We start from the raw sequence: 22,340 nt of genomic DNA, 5'->3' as shown, positions 1-22,340 counted from the left end.
GAAGCACAGTGCTGGCACAAAGTAGTTGCTTAATAAATGTTTGCTGAATTGAATTGTTGACTACACCTTAAAAAGTTAGTTCTGGTTTCACCACCCTGCTTTTGGCCCTAAAAGTAGTAGGTTACGACACAAAAATTAATCATCTATTTATTTTTTCTAGGGTAGAGAACCAAGTCTGTGCCTTGTTAAAGACAGACAGTAAACAAAATCAGTGCCTGCTAAAAACTAAAAAGGGAAGTGGCTACAAGCTAAGGAAAATCAAGACACTTACCTACAGGACCAGTCACCACAGGAGCTGGCAAGAAAGTAAGAAGGCAACAATTAATCTTGAGAACTCACATTGAGACATTACACATTTTTTTTTCCTACCTAACATGGATTCAAAGAAAAGCAAACACTTACCTATTTGCTGTTTCCTTTGTGTAAGCCAGTTTCTAGGGAAAACATGAGAAAAGATATATTAAGTTATGAAGATACTAGGCATCAATGCATAACAAATTTTATTGGCTGAGACTCTTTTTCTTAATGATGCAACATATGTGTCATTATCCATTCAGCTTTGACTGGTTGGACAGATGACTGGACATCGTACAGAGGCCATTAACATATCCCATTCCTATATGAGTTACTACATGAAACTGTTTTGTTAACACAAGCCATATCCCTAATCTTACAAGATGATCTCCAGAAGTATGCCATTGGCCAAGTGGTTAACTAGGCAGACTACACAGGGCTGTTCACTTTATGAACACTTCTGAGGAAAAAACAAAATCTCTCAAAGATTATATCTTTGTGTAGATTGTTTTGTTAAGCCTCTTCTATTAGGTTGCAAGTCTCCCTGGGAGAAGTGTTATGTTTGTTTTACACCCCATTCAGTACTTAGTACAGTGCCTTGAAAGCAGTAGGTGCTCAATAAATCAATTGTTGTTGTTCAGGCATTGAGTTGTGACTTCATGATCCCATGGACCATAGCACACCAACAGGGTCCATAGGGTTTTCTTGGCAAAGACACTGGAGTGGTTTACCATTTCCTTCTCCAGTGGATTAAGACAAACAGTGGTTAAGTAACCTGCTCGGGGTCACACAGCTAGTAAGTGTCTAAGGACATATTTGAACTGGAGTCTTGCTGGCTTAAGACTTTAAGTCCAGCATTCTACTTACTGAGCTACCTAGCTGCCTCCTAATAAATCAATAGAATGAATCAATTTTCTTCAATTTCCATTTCCTTTTTCTTTTTCTTATGTACTTAACATAGGAATAGAAACTTCTTGTAAATATACCTCATTCTCAGTGGGTCGCCTTTGTAGAAACACAACATTTAGAGCTGGACAGCAACAGTTAGATATTATCTAGTTAATTTGTCAGTTATAGTCTCTAAATATTTGTATTTGATTACACTCATCTTACACAATTTATGTTTAATAGTTTTGGGGACACTGTAATCTCTTACTTTTTAAAAATCCTGCTTAATTCTAATAATTTAAGCTGATTTGACTGTTGGTTTTCATATGGCATCATATAGTGAAGAGAATATTGGGTCTGAGTATCAGCTGTGCCATGTGCTAGCTCTATGACCTTAGGTAGGCAATTTAAGTTAGGTGAGCCTCAGTTTCTTCTACTGTAAAATGAGAATAATAAAGATAGATACCCAACCTATCTCAGGATGCTATGGGGGAAATGTTTAATAAATCTTACAGAACTCATAAGGTTGTTATAGCTAAAAAATATTTGTAAATCATAAAGCCTTATATAAAGGGGTATGTTGACATTTAGAAAAATTGATTTGGTTAGGTTTTTATAGACTAGATTGCTTGTAATATTTGATTATAGGTTATGATATCTTATTGTGCTTATACCATAAGCTTTTAAAATCAATTCAATTCAATAAACACCTATCAAAGGCCTACTCTGTGAGACAAAGAGCACACAGGTCAAAGCCACATAACAAAGTATAAGAAAACTAGATAAAAACAATCCAAGTAATCCACTTCTTATTCAACTGAGGAATAATCCTGGTGGAGTTCATTATTAAATGGACAAAAGACTTTAACTCCAAATTTCTGGAAGAGATATTTGGAGTATTCTTAACCTACCCCCAGTTAGATGTACCAAGTATCACACACTGAACAACATCTTCATTTCATTATAAATGGATTATAAAGTTATTGCCTATAAACAAAATGTATACCTTATGTTGGCCAGCATTTTTAGCATAAGAGCTCATTTAAAATTTCATTGTCTTTATCACACAGGACATGGATTCTTACCCTGGGGTTTAGAGAACCACATTTCCATGGGTAAATTTCAAGGGGTTCATGAAATTTAAAAATTTATTTTGATAACTATTTCAATATAATTGATTTCTTTTGTAATCCTGTATATTTTAGTTTATGCATTTAAGAATATTATTCTGGAAAAGGATTTCTAGATTTCACCAGACTGACAAAAAAGTCCATCATACACACACACACACACACACACATATACACACACAAAGGTTAAGAATCTCTATGTTTATAGAATTATATAAATTAGAATGGCTTAAATGAGTGCCCTCGAACCCATAATGAGAAATAAACATGTTTAGAGAAAAATATCTCAGAAATAAACAATATTGATTACACTGTAAACATATCTATTCCCCAAATATAAAATGCCTGCTTTGAGGTGCTTTTATTCTACTTAGAGGAGAATGGTGGGAGCTAAATAAAAAGATGCATGGAAGTAAATAAACCACTCCGGTATCTTTGCCAAGAAAACCCCAAATGGGGTCACAAAGAGTCAGACATGACTGAAATGAATGAACAACTAAAAGTATATAAAAGGTCATTTGAAAAGAGACAAAGCATTAAAAACTGAGGAAGTTTCACAGGAATTCTGGAAGGTGACAAGAAGGGAGTGCACTCCAGACAATAAAGGACAGCTTATGCAAATGCATAGAGGCTGTAGATGGAACAGTGGGTTCAGGGAACAACTGGTAATTCACTTTGTCTAGAACATAGTGTACATGAAGAGCAACAATGTGAAGTAAGCCTAAAAAGGTAGATTGGCCCTAGATTGTGGAAGCCCTAAAATGGCATGCTGAGTGTTTATTTTATCCTAGATATAATAGGGAGCCATTAATGCCTTTTGATCTGCAGGGATGCCATGGGCAGACCAGTGATTTAGGAAGATGCATTGCACTGCATACAATATACGGATTGTAGAGAAAAGACTAGAGACAGGAAGACCACTTAAAAGGTGACCACAATAATACAAGAGAGTTAATTAGTAACCATGCAAATGGAGAAAAAGGGAGAGTTAAGGAAAGGAGATATGTTATCGTGGTAGAAGTGAAAAAATTTATCAACTAATTCAATGTTTGAGGGAGAGAAAGGGAAACAAAAGTCAAGAAAGATTTATTAGAACCTGAGTGATTAAAAGGATAGTAGTGTCTTTAACAGAAACAGAAGTTTGGAAGAGCTGTTTTAGGGGAAAGTCAAGTTCCATTTTGGAAATGTTGGGCTTGAAATGCCAATGAGACAGCCAGGTAAAGATACAGAATAGATGATTGTCATTGTCAAGAGTTTATAGAACTATACTCAGAATATTTGAGCTAGAAGGGACCATAGAAATCATCTAATCCAACTTCCTCATTTTAACCTTTCTTCAGAATCAAGGCAAAAAAGAAAAATCCAGCAATCAGGAAGTGCTTTAGAAAAGTAATCTAACAAATACTTTTAGGAAGTTTCCTACGAATGATCAATTTCATAAAATGTATTCTTATATAAATATTATATATAGTATAAAGGAAAATTTAAATTATAGCTCACACATATTTGAATCCAGTCTTCCAATCATATGAAGTCTTCCCAGTGTTTCACACCAAAGTCTTGTTTTAGCAGCAACACTGGTTAATTAAAAAATATTTACTGCAACATGATGAGGCTGACAGTGCAAGAGGTGTTGATACTCAAAAATATGGTTACTTTTGTACTTGATGCTTATGGAGAAGTTAATGTATAGAACCAAAACTTTTGAGATCCTATCTTCCAAACTTGTAAATACACTTAAAATTATGTAAATGTGCTTTGCTTTGTTGTAAAATAACCAAAATGTGTTTGCAAAACAGCCTACAAAATGGTCCCCAGCACTTAAAATTTATCATTTTACCATTGCCAGTCTGCCCTCCTCTTAGTAAACAAAAATTATTTGGGGATAAACAGAGTCTAAATCTGTGTTTTCATTGATTTTGGGCAATGATCTCCAATAATTGTGCACCAATATCAGTAAAAAAAAAAGTTTGAGCATGCATTCCCCAAACATATATATTTATATATAAACTATATTTAGTAAAGGTAATATAATAGCTAGCAATGATAATAATTTACATAATTCTTTGAGGTTTAGAAAATGCTTTACATGTGTTATCTCAATTTATCCTCACAACAACCCCACAAGGTAGGTATTATCCCCATTTTACACATGAGGAAACTAAAACTAAGAGATGTTAAATAACTTGCCCAGAATCACGGCTAGTGAGTATCTGAGATAGAATTTAATCTCAGGTCTTCCTGATTCCAAATCAAATGCTTTGTCAACTGAAGTTTAGGTTCTTCATATAATACTACTGTGCTATTACATTGCACACATTATAAGACAGACACAAAAACAGAAATTTTAAAAGAATGAGATAAAGATGAAATAAACAACACTCTTGTTGATTAGAAGAAAAACATTTTGTTCTCATTAAAATATTATTCATAATAATTAGATACTGTTCCTAATAATATTTTAGTGAGAGCAATATGATTAAACACCCAGGATGCTCTCCTTCTTTCTTCAATGAAGACAGTGCCTGGTTCACAGTTTTTGTTCCTCCCAATTTCTTGCCCTCACACTAGGGGACTTCCACATACACATTGATATTCTTCAAACATCTAAATGACCCAGTTTAATAAACTCATTTCCCATGAGCTTTTCCTCCTCCTCCACCAGCTACACACAGAAATGGTTGGTTATATACTCTTGATTTTGCATTCACATAGAGGTGTTCTATTTTCATTAACTCTGAAATCCCATTATCTGATTACAATCTTTTTATCATTCCATTTTCCCCTCTGCCTTATGAACCCTAACCCTCAATGTGATTGACCTCTAATCCCTCCATTCCTTAGTTTTTCCTGGATCAACATCCCTGTACTAGCAACACTTTTCCTCCCTTCCCTGTCTCAATCTCTTGATGAACCAACTCATCTCCTCACTCACTATACTCCCCGTCATCATGCCTTGCTGAGCCCCATCCTTAGATCACTCTCATCATCTGCTGCATTCACTACAATTCATATTCTGCTAAATGAAATTGGAGAAAATCATGAAACCATGCTGAGAAAGGTGCTGACTGGATCCACTATAAATTTATGTTACATCATCTCAACTGGGCTTTCGCTGTAGCAAGGCAATCTTATCAGACCTCCCTATTTTTCTCATGTCACACTCACCATCAGCTTTTCAAAATCTTTTCATCCCTCCTAAAACCTTCCATAGCTGCCCTCCCTCATCCTCTTAGCTAAAAACCTTGCCTCATATTTCATTGAAAAAATGGAGACCATTTACTGAATGCCTCCTCTTTTTCTTGCCTCATTTCATATACTTCAGATGCCATCCTTTCCCTGCTATCTTCTCCTTTACTCCTGTCTCACATAAAGAGGTAGTTCTTCTTACTTAGGCAAACCACATTAAATTCACAAGTAATGCTATTCTACCCCATTTTCTCTAGCAGATTGCCTCCTCCATCTTTATCATTCTTACACTAATCTATAATCACTCTCAATCTACTGGTTGTTTCTCTGATGTCATCTCCATTCTTAAAAAAACTCATTTGATCCAACCATTCCTCACTAGCTAACCTCCTATATATCTCTCCTCCCTTTCATGGCTAAACTCCATGACAAAAATGTCTGCAATTAGTGTTTCCACTATTTTCACTACTCCCACTTCTTTACTCTCTGCATTCTGGCTTCCCAACCTTTTCATTCAACTGAAATTACTCTCAAAAGTTAGCTTTGGTCTCTACAAATTTATGTCTGCCATGATCTACACTGACTTGACATAGAGGATGGTAAGAGTGTGTGGCACTTTATGTTCTGGTAACAAAATAATATTGGAACATTTCAGAAAAGTGTTTCATTGCAATTGACAGTAACCACTAAAATGGGCAAACCCCATGTATACAATAAATAGACTGAAGAAATGAATGTTTTCATTAGGTACCTCTACTATGTCATAACAAAATTGAAACCATATTTACTGGAAAAGGAAGAAAAAGCTTCATGTTGCTATTTGTTACTGGTATCCTTGTCTCTAATTTATCATCAACCAATGCAAGGTAATTATTTTTTAAAAAAAAAACAGCTTTGATCCTTAAGCCTAGATTAGATGAAATGGAAGAGATACTATAACCTAAAGGATAAGTTGAAGAATATGGTGTCATTTAAATTTTTTACTTAATGCAAACTCCAGAAATTATACCTAATAATAATAACAGCAACAACAAAGATAGCACTGATATCTTAAATGATTTTGAAAAGAAGGTGAGCATACTTAGACTGGAATTCTGAGAATACTATTTTGAGTCTTAATGATATAAGTACAACTGGTAGTCCAATTACACCAAAACAGCTATTTCAAATAGCTACTATCTGCTAGAACTATTATGAGTGGATGCATTCTCCCACTCTATTAGACAGAAAATGTAAAAACATTTCAGGAAATGCATACAGCATTACATGACAATATTGTCATAATAAAACCATAGGACAATAGGCGAAACTATCAATGAATACCACCAAAAATCAAGTAAGACCATGGCAGAAGTTTTTTGAGAGAACTATTGAAGAGGTACAGAAAGGTACTGAAAAATTATAGCAATATCTAGCTGGTTTATTCATTGAAAACTGGAATGCCACATCAGCCAATTAAATTGAACCAAAAATATACCTGCACAAAAGAATCCAGAAAACAAAAACCTATCTTTTGGTACCAATGATTAGAAAATCTAGATTTCCTTGCTCAATAATTGAATAAATGAGGAATGAAAAAGCACTTATTAAGTGCTTACTGTATGTCAAGCACTGTGCCAAGTTCTGGAGATAGAAATAGAAAACCAAGATAGTCTTTGCTCTCAAGGAGCTCACATCCCATTAGGGAGCGTCAATATACACAACATTTCAGTAGCAAGTCAGATGGAAAGTTTCTTCAGGTGCAATGGCAAAGCAGCTGGTAGTTCCTCTTTACAGTTATCTCCATTGATAAAACCATATCTATTATTGATGTTGAACCATTTAACAATTCCAAGGACTTTGGTGGTGAGAACTGGATTCCTTGAATATAAACGAAAGTGATTTATCTCTGGATAAAGCCAATGAAATGGTTAAGATTCAAGAAGTCCACAGGCAACATTCACAGGAACTCAACCAACAAAGTTATTACAAAGAAATGTTAAGCAAATGTTGTCATGCAAATTTTTAAATAGAAACGTAGAAATTTGTGGTAATGATTCAAAGTCAGTTTCTTGCTGCCAAAAATTACAGAAAGGTTATATTTAAGGACCCTATATTTATTTATCAATGCTGGTTATGCAATGCAGTGTTTAGGAACAGATGGCAAAAATCTAAAAATTTTAATCTACTGGAAACCTAAAAGACACTATTAGCTTACTAGAACTATATACTATCTTTTATAAACCAGCAGACTGTACTACAAATACAAATCCCAAAACACACTCAAGAATTTAACAAATTAACAGTATTAGAAACTGCTAGCACATAATAATGTATAAATAAAAATTAATAATCAATAATTTAAAAATCAATAAACACTTAAGAATATTTTAAATAGATATCTTATTGAATATACAGAATCTTCAAAGTACCTGAGATAAAATTTTTCCAAAGTAAGAGAAAAAAATTAAAGCTATGTGGGAATAGGATATCATCCCATCTGAAATTGCCCCCAGATGCTTTCATTGATCCTACAGAACACTAGCATGTATTCCCAAACTTATTCAATCACAAGATTTTATTTTATTTCATTTTATTTACCTGTTCAAGAGTCAAGCAAAGTGTTAAATATAAGATAATAACAGCAGGATCACAGTTTGTCCTCTTGCTCTATCTGAACCCCATCGCACAAAGATTAACAATGAGATGATGATAATAAATGCTCATATTTGTGTATTACTTTATGGTTTACAAAATACTTTAATGCAGTATCTCATTTGATCCTTACAAAATCTCTAAAAGGTAGGTCCCATTATTATCCTAATTTTGCAGATGAGGAAACTGAGACAGAGAGATTGTGATTAGCCTAAAGTCACATCAATATTATTTGTTGCCAAGAAAACCCCAAATGAGATCATGAAGGGTCACACACAATTGAAATGACTGAATAGCAAAATCTCATTGGGTAAATTAAATGTGTAAATCAAATACATAAAGGACTTTGCAAACCTTAAACAGATGTGAAGGTCATCTTATTGTTGTTGATGATGATGAAAAGCATATTCAGGTTTCCTTTATTTAAAAAAAAAAAACTTTACAAAACTGGCCCCTGCAACTACTGTCCTATTCATATCTTCCTTTTCATTGCCAGTCTTCTGAAAGGAGGATCTGGTTGATTGCATTTTCTCACCATTCACTCCTTGTATACAAGGTTTAGTCTGGAGAACCCCTCTGGAGAACACCCCTCAGTGATCATGGTGAATTGATAGAGGTGGGGAGTAATCTTGTGTGTTGTTCTTCACCACTCCTTCTGTCTAGCTCCCCTTTGTAATGTCATTGTGATACCCATAGCAGACACTATGAATATGCAGATGTATTTCCAGGGTGGATTTGCAAAATATAATAAACTATCTTCCTCAAAAGCAAAATCAAAATATTTATTTGTAACATCACTATTAGGAGGTAAGATTCAGCAAGGTAAGTAAGATTCATCACCAATCCAGAGAGTACCAACATCTCAAGTATTCTTTCTGTTAGGCCTCACCACAAACAAGTTCCCCTAAGCAAGTTCCTCCCTCCACTCTCTCACACTCCCTTTTCTCTCTGCTTTGCCTCATTCTCACTCTCTTGACCTCAGGCAAGCTCCTCCTACAATGGACTCCAGGTGACCCAAGCTGTTATCACAGTTGTGCGCTGGGCCAGAGCTCAAAGCATGTCACACAGGCCTATTAATGAGCAGGGAAGATCTTCCTATTGCATTAATATTACATCCTTTCTAAGAGCACCATGCCTTACAGGGGAAAATCTTCAATGCCAGAACAAAGGTCACAAACTTTAACCTTGTTATCCTTACCAAGTGCCCCCTGAACACACCGCCTTCACCAGAGATGGCCAGGAGGCCACCCACAGCACTCTCAAGTGTTGCCAGACACAATGGGGGCTGCTGACTGAGTATCTAACACTTCTGCTCCCCACATCTTTATCCTTGCCTGTGTTTGTTGCCATAGAATACCAGTCTCCAAGATGCTCTCTTTTCTCAAGGTCAGTCTCTTGTAGTCTTACCTGGCTTCCAAACTGACTAACTCTTTAAACTATCATGACCTACATTTTCACTTCATTTCAACCACCCCTAGTACTTACCTTTCATGATTGTTATTTCTGAAATTCCCCTTTCTGATCATAATTTCCTATACCTCCACCTCTCCTTCTAGCTCTTCCTGATTCCTCCTAAACCTATTCTTTATCCTTTCCATAACCTCCAGTTCCTCCATTCACATCTGTTCTCCCAGTTTATCAACACCTGTCTGGCCTCACTTTCTTTCTTTTACAATCTTGATTCTATTATTAACCAATTCAACTATACACTCTCCTTTCAGCTAGAAATCCCTTGTCCCTCTGTCCTAACACAGTTAACCCATTGCCATTCCTCTATTCTATATCATCTTGTAGCAACAACCCTACTGGTATATCCAGGATAGCTGCTAGCACAGGTTCTTAGATCAGTTTTACTAGGAAAGATATCTGTTTAAGGGGTCAAGAATCTTTTTAATTACATTCATTAGCTCAGGGGAAAAATCAGCATACTGAATTTCAGAGAAAATCCAAAAAAAAGAGAAAATACAAGCAGACAGGGCTTCCAACTGCCTGAGAAATTAGCACAGATCAACAGATAGATCTAACTGTCTGACCAAGGCAATACACACATAGTGACCAGAGACAAAAGTACCAACATCTGGGTTTTTCAAGGCTCGGGGCAAGGGGAGGGGAGAGGGGAGAGGAGGCTCTTTAATGGCTACCCAGAGTCTCATCTGGTCAAATCACAAGAACAGTCTTCCAATGAGTAAGCCCCAAAACAAAATGCTAACCTCAGAGTATATATAACCTTTTTAGAGTCAGAGGACATCATAACCCTCCTGACTCAGTACCTAATTAGAAATGAACAAAAGGTGTGAAAGCCTTCCTACAAGCAAACCTCCCCTAAGCAAGCTTCCCTTAATGGGCTCCACAGTGAGACCTATTAATGGGCAAGAAAGATCTTATATCCCATTAACATTACAAATCTCTACAATTTGTTTTCTTTGTCCCACTCCCTGGATGCCTCTAGAGGAAGCCATAAGCCTTGCCAACTAGGTCTTATCTAACCTTAACTGGGCCCTCATTATTTACATGGTAATCATTTTCTTTTTCCCTAGCTGACTAACACATTTCTTTCTTTTTCTTTTTTTGCTTTTTGAAGTGACTTGCCCAAGGTCACATGGCTAGTTTTGTGTTACGTGTCTGAGGACCTGAGTTCAAACTTGGCCTCAGACATGTAACACAAACCCAGGAAGAACATAAACATAAAAATTTTATAACAATTGTCAGATTTAAATAATTAGAGAAATATTTATTATTCATGGGTAGAAAGAGCCAATATAACAAAAAATGACAATTTTACCTAAACTAATATATGGGTTCAATGGCATCCCAATTAAATTACCAAAAAATATATATTTTACTGAGCTAGAAAAAATAAAAACTAAATTCATTTGGAAGAACAAATGGTTAAAAAAAATTAAAGTAACCAATGGGAAAAAAATGTAAAGGAAGGAGGTCTAGCAGTACCAGATTTTAAACTCTATTATAAGGCAATAATTATCAAAACTATCTGTTACTAGCTAAGAAATAGGAAAGTCAATCAATGAAACATACAATTTAAAGTAGCAAATAAATAAAGTAATCTTGGATTTGACAAGTGTAAAGGCTCAAAGTTTGGGGATCAGAATTCACTATTTAATAAAAAAAAAATTGTTACAGGCACTGGGGTATAGAAATCCATCTTTCCCTACTAGAAAGTTAGGGGCACGGGAAAGGATATGAGAGAACAGATTGGGGGAAGGGGTATTCAGTAGCTTGTTATTTTGGGGTGGAATAGGGGAAAGACAGGGAGAAAAATTTGTAACAATCTGATGGAAATGAATGTTGAAAAATAAAAATAAATAAATAAATTGGAAAAATGTTAGGAAAACTGGAAAAAGTATCACAGAAATTGTACACAGAGCAATACCTTACACCACAAAATAACATCAAAATGGATATAGATCCAGAAAGAAAGCAGTAAATTGGGTAATATATATATAGAGAGAGAGAGAGACAGACAGACAGACAGACATCTTTTTAAAGTCTAAAAGAATATGCCAATTGATAAATGATCAAAGGATATGAGCAAGCAATTTTCAGATAAAGAAATTAAAGCTATGTATAGAATATGAAAAAAAATGTTCCAAATCACTTGATTAGGGAAATATAAATTTAAACAACTTTCAGGTACCACCTCACACATATCAGATTGGCTATTATGACAAAAAAGGAAAACTATAAATGTTGAAGATATGGGAAAATTGGAACACTAATGCATTGTTGGTAGAGTTTTGAACTAATTCAAACAATCTGCAGAGCAATTTGGAACTATGCCCAAAAGGTTGTATCCTGTTAATTCCTTTTGATCCAGCCCTACCACTACTGTGTCCATATCCCAAAGATATCATTAAAAAAGGGAAAGGACTTTTTTATATGTATAAAAATATTTCTAGCAGCTCTCTTAGTAGTGGCAAAGAATGGGAAATTGAAGGGATGTCCGTCAATTGGTCAATGGCTGAACAAATTGTGGTATGTGAATATAATGGAATAATATGTGCTACAAGAAATGATGAGCAGGCAGATTTCAGAAAAATCTAGAAAGACTTATATGAACTGATGCTGAGTGAATGAGCAGAAGTAGGAGAACATTGTACACAGCAAGAACAACATTGTGGGGTGGCTAGGTGGCGCAGTGAATAGAGTACCGCCCTGGAGTCAGAAGGACCTGGGTTCGGATCCAGCCTCAGACACTTAACACACACAGAAACCTAGCCATGTGACCTTGGGCAAGTCACTTAACCCCAACTGCCCTCCAAAAAGCAAAAAAAAAAAAAAACACAAAACATTGGGCAATGATCAACTATGATAGATGATTCTAAAAGACTCATGACGGACAATACTAACCACATCCATAGAAAAAACTATGGAGTCTGAATACAAATAAAAGTATACTATTTTCACTTTTTTGGTTGTTTTTTTGTCTTTTTCTTTCTCGTGGTTTTTCCCTTTTGTGTTCTGATGCCTTTTTCACAACATGATTGCTGTGGAATTATGTTTAAAATGTTTGTACATGTATAAGCTATATCAGATTGCTTGCTATGTTGGGGAAGGAGAAGGGAAGGGAAGGAGAAGAATTTGGAACTCAAAATCTTATAAAAATGAATGTTGAAAACTATCTTTACATGTAATTGAAAAAGATACATTAAGTAAAAAGATAAAAAAGGGGAAAAAAAGAAACCTAAGGCCATCCACTATGTGCACCCCTTTCTTCCCCACTCTACAACTCAAAGACCCTATACATCTTTACCTATCTTCATTCTAAAAGAAAACTGTAAACTTCAAATCAAGAACATTTTGTTGAAGCAAAGAAAATAGTTGCTCAATAAACATTTCTTAAGTGCTTCCTGTTTGCCAGGCACAGTGTTAACTTCTGAGAATACAGCAAAAGACATTCCCTGTCCTCAAGGAACTCAATCTAAAGATTTGAATCATACTTGAAATTCTTCTTGTTTAAATGCCAGGAAGTGCTGTCCTTTCACATGGTCTATATTTTAAGATAGATTAGATTGTGGGTTCCTTGAGGGTAAACATCATCTTTTATCTTTCTTTGTATCCAGCATTTAGCACAGTCCCTGGTCCATAATAAGCACTTAATAAATGCTTATCAACTAACTGACTAAGAGATCTAAAGTCGGAATAGCAATGGAGTATATAAAAGGAATTGTTAGTATCAATAGTACATTTGATCTGAAATTGTCAGGTATCTATTTCGCTATTTAAGAAGAATTAAACAGGGGTGGCTAGGTGGCACAGTGAATAGAGCATGGGCCCTGGAATCAGGAGGACCTGAGTTCAAATCCAGCCTCAGACACTTGACACGCTTACTAGCCATGTGACTTTGGCCAAGTCACTTAACCCTAATGGCCCTCCAAAAAGCAAAAAAAAAAAAAGAGAGAGAGAGAAGAAGAAGAATTAAACAATAGTAAACACTGGATTTGTTCCTTAATTTTAACTTTGTAATCATTCCTGTGTGCCCATGTGTGAGAACATAGAAGTAGAGTCATCCTGCTTCATTTTAGGATCAGTTCTGTGAAAGAAAATGTGAATTATGATTAACTTAATCATTTCTTTCTAAAGAAGTCAAAGTGAACTTATATGACAAGGACTCATGGATATGAGTGATTAGATTCCACTTATTTAAAAGCTTAAATGTACTCTTACTCTTAGGCTAAACTCTTTTATTAATTCTATACTGGTGTATCCAATGCTGCTTTTTTTCACATTTTAAACTTTTCATTTATGTGACGTTAATGTTTGCTTGGATTATGTTGTGATGGTTATGTAGGGTGCCATGAATGAAGGAAATGTGGAGATGGAAGATAAAAAAGGAAAAGATGAAAGCTTTGTATACCTCAACCTAGACTTCCATAGCTACAAAAAATAAACCTAACACCCTATTGAGTGTTCTGTTCAAACATTAACGATGATGAGAGACAAAGGTAAAGGAGGAGTAGTGGCACAAATGTGAGACTACAGGAACACTCAATGGCCCACAATTCCCTGGGAACTATTTTAAAGGGGTCAGGAAATGATTCAGGGTTAATGTCAAACATTTGTTTCTGTTGTTGTTCAGTCTTTTCAATTGTATCCAACTCTATGTGACCCCTTTTGGGATTTTCTTGCCAAAGATATCAGAGTGGTTTGCCATTTCTTTTTCCAAATCATTTTACAGATGAGAAACTGAGGCAAACGGGGTTACGTGACTAGCCCAGGGTCACACAGCTAGTAAGAGTCTGAAGCCGGATTTGAATTTAGGAAGATGAGTCTCCCTGACTCCAGGCTCGGCCCTCTATCCACTGCAGCACCATTAATGGTTAGAAATTGTCTTAGATGTGTTGAGAGGCATGGGGACTAAGAGTCCACACTTGGGATAAAAGAGGATAAGAGGAATCTTGTGGAGAAAGATTGTGGGGCTTAGAAAGAATGAGTATAAAGTGAATTTAGGGTGTATATACAGGAAACAATGACTAAGAGTTAGTTGGTCACAGTACAAGTGTACATCCGGTGAGTCCTGGCTGTGCATTGAGCCCCAATCTCAGATGGACCGAGTACAGGGGTTAAACAGATTCCTGGATCCTTGTATCCCCTCTGTGTAGTAAGATCTACCATTAGAATATATATACAACAGTGATGAAACTGTGAGGTGACATTTGGTCCCACACTTTTCATCTGAACTGTGTGTTTCTGAGTTCTTCTTAGTCCTTTTGTCTAAATTGTGAAGATCTAAGATCTTCCTAGTTTATTTGGGGAAAGAGTGTGCCCTGCCAGAGACAGTTTTGTGACCACATTTCAACTGCCAACTAATTAAAGACTTGGTAATATTGGTGTAGTAACCCTGTTGAAAAGGGAATAGTTAACCAGCTCAATAACATATGTACATAGTTTGTTGAGTCTATTGCTTTCTGAAATCACAGATATGGGGGGGAGGGGAATTGTGTTCCTGTCTCTGTTTGCAAGGTGGATTCAGAGGACCTCATGCTGTCTGACTTTATCTTGAAAAAGGCAATGGCTACTCTTTTTTTTGAGGGCTAAGAAGCTCAGAGACAGCTTCTATGTTCATTAGCATCTTCAATATGCCCCAACAAGAAAAGTCCAATAGGACTCTGGGAAAGATATTCTCTCTAATTTGCATATTCTTTTCAGGGGTATACTTCTGTACTTCTGCCCCCAATATTATATCTCTGTATGGGTTCATTTTCTCTCTCCCTAACTTTAATCCTATTGATTTTCTATTGTAACTTTGTCAACTCTGTGGTGTGTGAGAATTACTGCTACAAATTGTCAAACCTAAGTTTCTTATGCGAAGTAGTTATTGTTATCTGATTAAGCTAATTCCCATGTTGATTAACAATGATTTGTTATTTGCATATTTGCAATATGCAATGACTTACATATTAACTATTTGTTTTTAAGCTAAGATTTCCCTAGTGAGACCAATGTTTTCCTTCTGCATGCCTCATAAATTTACACTTCTGTTTTCAATTAAGGATCTATCAGTGTGAAATGTTCAGTACAATAAGTTCAGTACAATATACTGCTGTCAAAGCTAAAAAAAGATTCCTATGTTGACAAGACTGTTGACATATATGTGAAAGAAGCACATGGCCTTGAGAAAAAGAGTTTGGTTTAGGGAGAGAATGCAAGAAGTCTCACTAACACAGTAGCTTTTATATAGTAAATATTTGACACATGTTTATAGAATTGAATATTGAGGAAAGAATAGCAGCCTGAAAAATTCAAATTACTCTTTTAGAGTGAGGTAGTATGCTTCTTACTCATCCACTCTAATAATTCCCCCCTACTCTTCTAATTCATCAGCTTTGTTCCAATCTTATTTCCCTTCCTATTCAATCTTGGTCATTTCAATAATGCCCTTTTTCTCCACATTTGAACCGAATCTCCCCTTGACCTTTCACTATTTCTGCCTTATTCACCTATAACCCTGAGTAGTTCCTGCTATTTGTCTCCTCTGTTCCTATTTTCATGAAATTTAAATGCTCTACAGAATTGCATGAAGCCCCATTGATTGGATCCACTAACCATTTATGCTATCAATCTAGTCCCTATATTGTCAGCCTGAGCGTTTGCATAGGAGGTGAGGGTCCCTTCCTTTTTCATGGAGACCTGAATACAGACCAAATGCTATCATTGCTAGAAGTAAATCCAGAGATGGGACTTGAGCCAAATGGAGCCCTATTTACTGAGTTTCCTTTATATTATAGGAGCAAAGAAATGCAGCAAAGAACAATAAACACATTAATGAATCATCTCCTGATTTTAAATGAAATAAAGTTCCTGTAATTAATAGCGGTGACCTAATTTTTTAAAAGCCAGGCCTGTGGTTTTGTTAGGATGAGGAATTACTGGTGAAGAAACTCCCTCTGCTGATACAAATTAGTCTTTAAAAGTTGCTGAGGGAAGTAAGAGGTTATATAACTTGTCCAGGGTCCCACAGTCAAAATATGCCAGGACTGGGACTTGAATACAGGTCTTTTTGACTATGCCTCCATTACATAAACATTAATAAAGGAAATTATGTTTGTATATCACAAGTATTTTTTAATTTCACAAGTCTTAATGAAGCAAGAATGATTTAGGGATAGCTAGATGACACTGTGGATAGAGTACTGGGCCTGGAGTCAGGAAGACCTGATTTCAAATACATCCTCAGACACTGTGTGACCCTGGGCAAGTCACATCAGCTCTGTTAGCCTCAGTTTCCTCGTCTGTAAAGTGGGGATAATAATAGGGCCTACCTCCCAGATTGTTGTGAGGATCAGATAAGACAATTGTAAAGCACTTGGTAAAGTACCTACAACATAATAGTTGCTATATAAATGCTTATTCCCTCCCTCCCCAATAAAGCTAGCTAAATTCTGCTGCTACTATTCAGTCATGTCCAATTATTCATGACCCCATAGACAATAGCACACCAATACTGTCCATGGGGTTTTTTCAGCAAGGATATTGGAGTGATTTACCATTTCCTTCTCCAGTGGATTAAGGCAAATGAGGTTAAGTGACTTGTCCAGGGTCACACAGCACAGTTACTAAGTTCCTGAGGCCAGATTTGAACTCAGGTTTTCCTGACTCCAGGCCCAGTGCTCTATCCATTGAGCTGCCTAGATGCCCAGTTAAATTCACATTTGGCTTTTAGAGTCCATGAACAAGGAAAGCAAAACTACAAGAACTTGCTAGCTGCATATGAATGCTTCCAAAGTAGTTCACAAACTTCCACCTGTCTTCAGGACCCACCTTGATAATTAGGCTCTGGTGTTCTTCAGACTGACTAAAGTTTGTGCCCATTTCAAATATACTCATAGTTCCATCCTCACAAAGATTCATCCAGTGCCGATACTCCTCGTGACGCGGCAACCGATCCCAAAAGGTCTTGAAGACTTCCCAGACAGCTTCCTGACACACTGGAAAATGGACAGAGTGAATATTATGGCAGGCTGAAGAGTTAGAGGCTGGGGATCATGGGATCATGAGACTGCTATAGGGTGATTGCCTTGTTTTCACCTGGAGAGACAATTCCTTCAAGTGCATTAATGATAAGAATTGTCCATCTATGACCTCTACCTTCTCAAATTGACTTTATATATTCAGTATATATTTTGTATGCACTTTGATGTTTATATTTCATCCCCACCCCCTCCCCACCTTAGGATGTGATCACCTTGAGACCAGGGATTGGGAGGCAGAGGTACTTTGTTTTGTTTTCGCCTTTCTTTGTATTCTCAACCCTTAGCACAGTTCCTGGTACACTGCAGGTGCCCAATACATGCTTGACTTGTTGCCTGGCTGAATGATCTTCATTTTATGCACTAAGGACCTTTCAGTTCAGGGAAGAATTTTGTGTTGAGTTTGTATTCATCATTCTCTTCCATCCTAAAATGGATTGACCTGTATCCTAACAAGCAGGACTTTTTTCTTTCATTTCTCAAAATATAAACATCATTATAAATATTTTTTAATGGTAGGGTGAGTCTTGAAAAATGCCGCATTTACCCAGTGTATTGAAACCATCCTAATAAAAATTTATTTTTCACAGGGCTCTTCATGGAGCAAATTGCTTAACTTTACCTGTTAGTATAAGCTAACTCTACCTATCAGTATGAACAGTGATGTTTACAGTCATGCTTGTGAATTTTTTTAATATATATTTTTTTACAGAAAAGGGATACAATAATAATTCTTTCTATTTATAACATTTTGGCACAATTGTACTGCAGAAGCTCCTCTCCAGATTAGTAGTTTATAAAAGAAACCCATTAAAGAAAACTGTGATTAAAGAAACCCATTCAAAACTTTCCTCAGGAAAGCTAAAATTATTTTATAAGATCCGTGAGACTGAATACCAGCTGCTAAAATACCAATAGACCTAATCAGAAAAAGTCAAGATGGGGTAAGACAGAATTGGGTTGCTTTTAATGTATAAAAAGTAGCATTTGGGTCTTAAAAGGGAAGCATTTCTGCATATAAAGCAAAGGTATTTAGTTTTATTTAAAACTGCTAGGTTTTTACAAGGTCAAATTCTAAAAAGGAAAAGGTAAGGTAACAATCTTCTGCCTAATTTATACAGAGCATTACAGTACACTCTTGGCATTCCACAACCAGCACTCAGTTAAACCTCTGTAGATTGTGAGAGAGATCAAAAATATTTTAAGTAGAATTTGAATGTTGAATCATAAAACATTAGGTCTTAGACAATATAGTCCAACCCATGGGTTTTACAGTTTACTAGGGGGTATAATGAGGCCATTTTCAAAGAATGCAGAGAATACAAACAAGAGTCTTGGGGATCACTCAATATAAATGGAAAAATAATGAAAGCCATCTGACTGAAAATAAATATACCTACAGCTAGAAACCAAGATTCATCCTGTAACCTACCTACTTGGGTCTATATAACTATGCACACATGTGAATGAGCATACACATACACATATCCACATAACCATCATTATCATAGGAAGGTAGACTAAGGGCTGACAAAAATATTTTTTGTGTTTCCATTTCACATGAATGGTAAAGAAAAGGTCAGAATCCAGCAAGATCAATAAGGAGAAAAGGCAAGGCAAGTGTTAAGTTATAGAATATTTGCAGCTCTTTCTACTTCCTACCTCCAAAACCAAACTGTTTGCCTCGGTTTCCTCATCTATAAAATGAGCTGAAGAAGGAAATGACAGACCACTCCAGTATCCCCAAATGGGGTCATGAAAAAAAATGAACAAGCCATATGACACTAGGCAAGTCAATTAACCTCTATCTGCTACAGTGTCGTTATCTGTCACCTGAGAATAATAATAGTTTCTTCCTCCCAGAATTGTGAAGATGAAATGAAATCCTGTTTGTAAAATATGTTGCAGACCTTAAAACACTATGTACCTACTAGCTATTGCAGATGTTTTTGTTACCACATTATCTCCAATGGATTAATCAGTCTGGCTTTCCACATGACAGCTGACTGATAGTAGGACCCTAAAGAGTAGAACATTCCTGTAACATTTAATAGGGAGAGGCAGAAGGGAAGATTTGTAATAATTACAATTATCCAAAAGTACTCATTTGGAGCACAAGGAAGGGAGGTCTGGTGGAACACCAGAAGAGGGCCCCAGATGCTGGAGATCAGCACAATGACTGCAAACACATAAGAGATGGACAGAAAAAGTATCAATCATAATTGAGAGAGATGTGTATTAGAAATGTGCACTTAAGGGGCAGCTAGGTGGCACTGTGAATAGAGCACTGGCCCTGGAGTCAGGAGGACCTAAGTTCAAATGTGACCTCAGACACTTAACACAAAACTAGCCCTGTGATCTTGGGCAAGTCACTTAATCCCAACTGCCCTACCTTCCGCTCTCCAAAAAGGAAAAAAAAAAATACACTTAGGGCAAATGTCACCTTGTTCACTAGGAATGGCCATGTTACAGAATCCTACAAAATTAATCTAGATTTCACCCTTGTGAACTATATATTTATGTTTGTGGAGTAATCTGTATGAAGATTTACTCTCCAGGGGTGATTTCTTCTTACAAAATAATGCACCTATTAAAAAGCTTGTCTTTTGGGAATAGTGAGGCTAATAACATAAACAGACTAGTGCTGGAAACTGATGGGGGAAGGGAAGGCTTTCTAGTCATTTGCTGAAGTAGGAAAAGCTGGGGTTTAATCTAGATTTAATCCCATTATTGCAGCTTAGACTATGTATCATGTCCTGTAACCAGAAGTCCAGTGTCATGTAAGATCTATTTGAGGACATTCGAGTATCTAAATTTCTCTTTCATAACTTTGTAGTAACCTATTACCAGATGAAGTTAAGTCTGCATCCTCACAAAACAGGGCAACTTTTAGCAGACTACATAACAACATGATTATAATTTTTAATGGAGACTGAAGCCCAAATCCCAAATGGAATAAATAATAAAAATCAGGGCAGTAATCATCAAGACTATTAAGCATATATAATTAAAACTCCTTGAACATTTAGTCATTTTGCCAATTCTGATGTTAACATGCCTCTAGAGTGGGAATGTCTTCAAAAAACTACCCATAACAAACAAGAATTCTGCATGAAAAAATATTAAAGAAAAATAATATAATATTTTATTAAATAAAAGAAAAATAATAATACAGCAGATATTTACCAGCTCTATAACCATGGGAAGTCACTTAATCTCTGCCTCAGTTTCCTCAACTATAAAATGGAAATAATAATAACACCTGCCTCCCAGGGTTGTTATGAGAATTGAAAGAGATAATAATTGTAAAGCACTTAGCACAATGGCTGGCATATAGTAAGCACTATATAAAAGCTAGTTATGATGATGATTATTATGAATAATCATTATTAAGAAATATTAATAATAAATACCATACTGAGTTGAATATTAATTACTACTAATGATTGATATTATTAATAATCATTATAAATAAAAATAAAGCAGCCCTTTATTAACTCTGTGGTGATGGCAAAGTCATTTAACCTTTACTTCAGTTTCCTCAATTGTAAAATGGAAATAATAACACCTACCTCCCAGGGTTGTTGTGAAGATCAAATGAGACAATAACTGTAAAACATTTAGTGCAGTGCCTGGCCCATAGTGAGTACTATATAAAAGTTAAGTTATAATTATGATTATGGTCTTTACTGATATTAACAAACACTACTACCTTATTGATTAATATTAGTGATTTATTACTACTCATTATTATTAACCATAATAATAAAAACAAAGCAGTACTTTACTCTTTCTGTGGCCATGGGCAAGTCACTTAACCACTGTCTACCTACAGTAGAGTTTCCTTAACTATAAAATGGGAATAATAATCGTTATTCTCAGGGTTGCTGTGAGGATTAAATAAGATATTTTTTAAAGCACTCAACACCATGTCTAGCTAATTAGTAGGAGATTAATAAATGCTTGTTGCTTTCTTTCCTTCAAAACTACCTGACAATCAGATGCCTATAAAAGAAGTTAGATTTCCTTGGAAATATAATGACCCCCTGCTGTGGTGAATGTCTCCCTTGTTCAGTTTGCAACTACACACTTGGTGGAGTTTTCTCCTCCTTCTGTCAACATGCTTGAGGATCAACAACAATACAGAGAGCAGTTTGCCTAGTGTTTTGGCTGCTGGCATCTCGCCAGGTTCTAAACATATGGCTCCTGGGATAATGTAACATTCATTTTACTCAGTTCCCAAAATATTTACACTAAAAGTGTCAGAAATTTTTAAACTCTGTCACAAAGTCAATAGCATGGCTACAAAACTAACATCCCAAAGCACTGGAACAATGGGTTAGAAGTTGAAAGAGGTTAACTTAGGTTAGAGGTAAGGAAAAATTATCTATAAGCAGAGCTGTTCAAAAGTGAAAAGGGTTTCTTTGACTTCCCCGTGTGTTCTCTCCACTTTGGAGGCCTTCAAGAAGAGGCTAGATGACTTTCATTATATATTATAGACAAGGAAACCGACATTTATTAAGCACCTACTGTATGCCGAGCACTTTTCAAATTTTATCCTTACACCCACTTTATGAGGTAACAGGTGTCATCATTTTCATTTTATACTTGAGAAAACTAAGGCAGTCAGAGGTTGTGACTTACCCAGGGTCACATAGTGAGTCATTGTCTAAAGATGAATTTGAACTTAGGTCTTCCTGACTCCAGGGCCGGTAAT

At 36.0% G+C, this 22,340-nt stretch overlaps 1 protein-coding gene across 1 annotated transcript in view; it reads right to left on the bottom strand.

Annotated features, from left to right (window-relative positions):
* Positions 1-22,340, bottom strand: part of IMPG2 (interphotoreceptor matrix proteoglycan 2) — a 106,413-nt gene that overhangs the window by 80,639 nt on the left and 3,434 nt on the right. Inside the window, exons 3-5 of the mRNA XM_069065292.1 lie at positions 17,415-17,581; positions 403-434; positions 272-295 (exon numbers count right to left, since the gene is read on the bottom strand). Coding sequence (XP_068921393.1) covers positions 272-295; positions 403-434; positions 17,415-17,581 — 223 coding nt within the window. The remainder of the gene's footprint in view (positions 1-271; positions 296-402; positions 435-17,414; positions 17,582-22,340) is intronic.

Source organism: Petaurus breviceps, unplaced genomic scaffold, assembly GCF_028583685.1.
Source record: "Petaurus breviceps papuanus isolate PSGF00001 unplaced genomic scaffold, PetGlider_PUasm1.0 90683, whole genome shotgun sequence".
NCBI classification, from domain to species: domain Eukaryota; kingdom Metazoa; phylum Chordata; class Mammalia; order Diprotodontia; family Petauridae; genus Petaurus; species Petaurus breviceps.
This window is presented reverse-complemented; position numbering and strand designations above follow the sequence as displayed.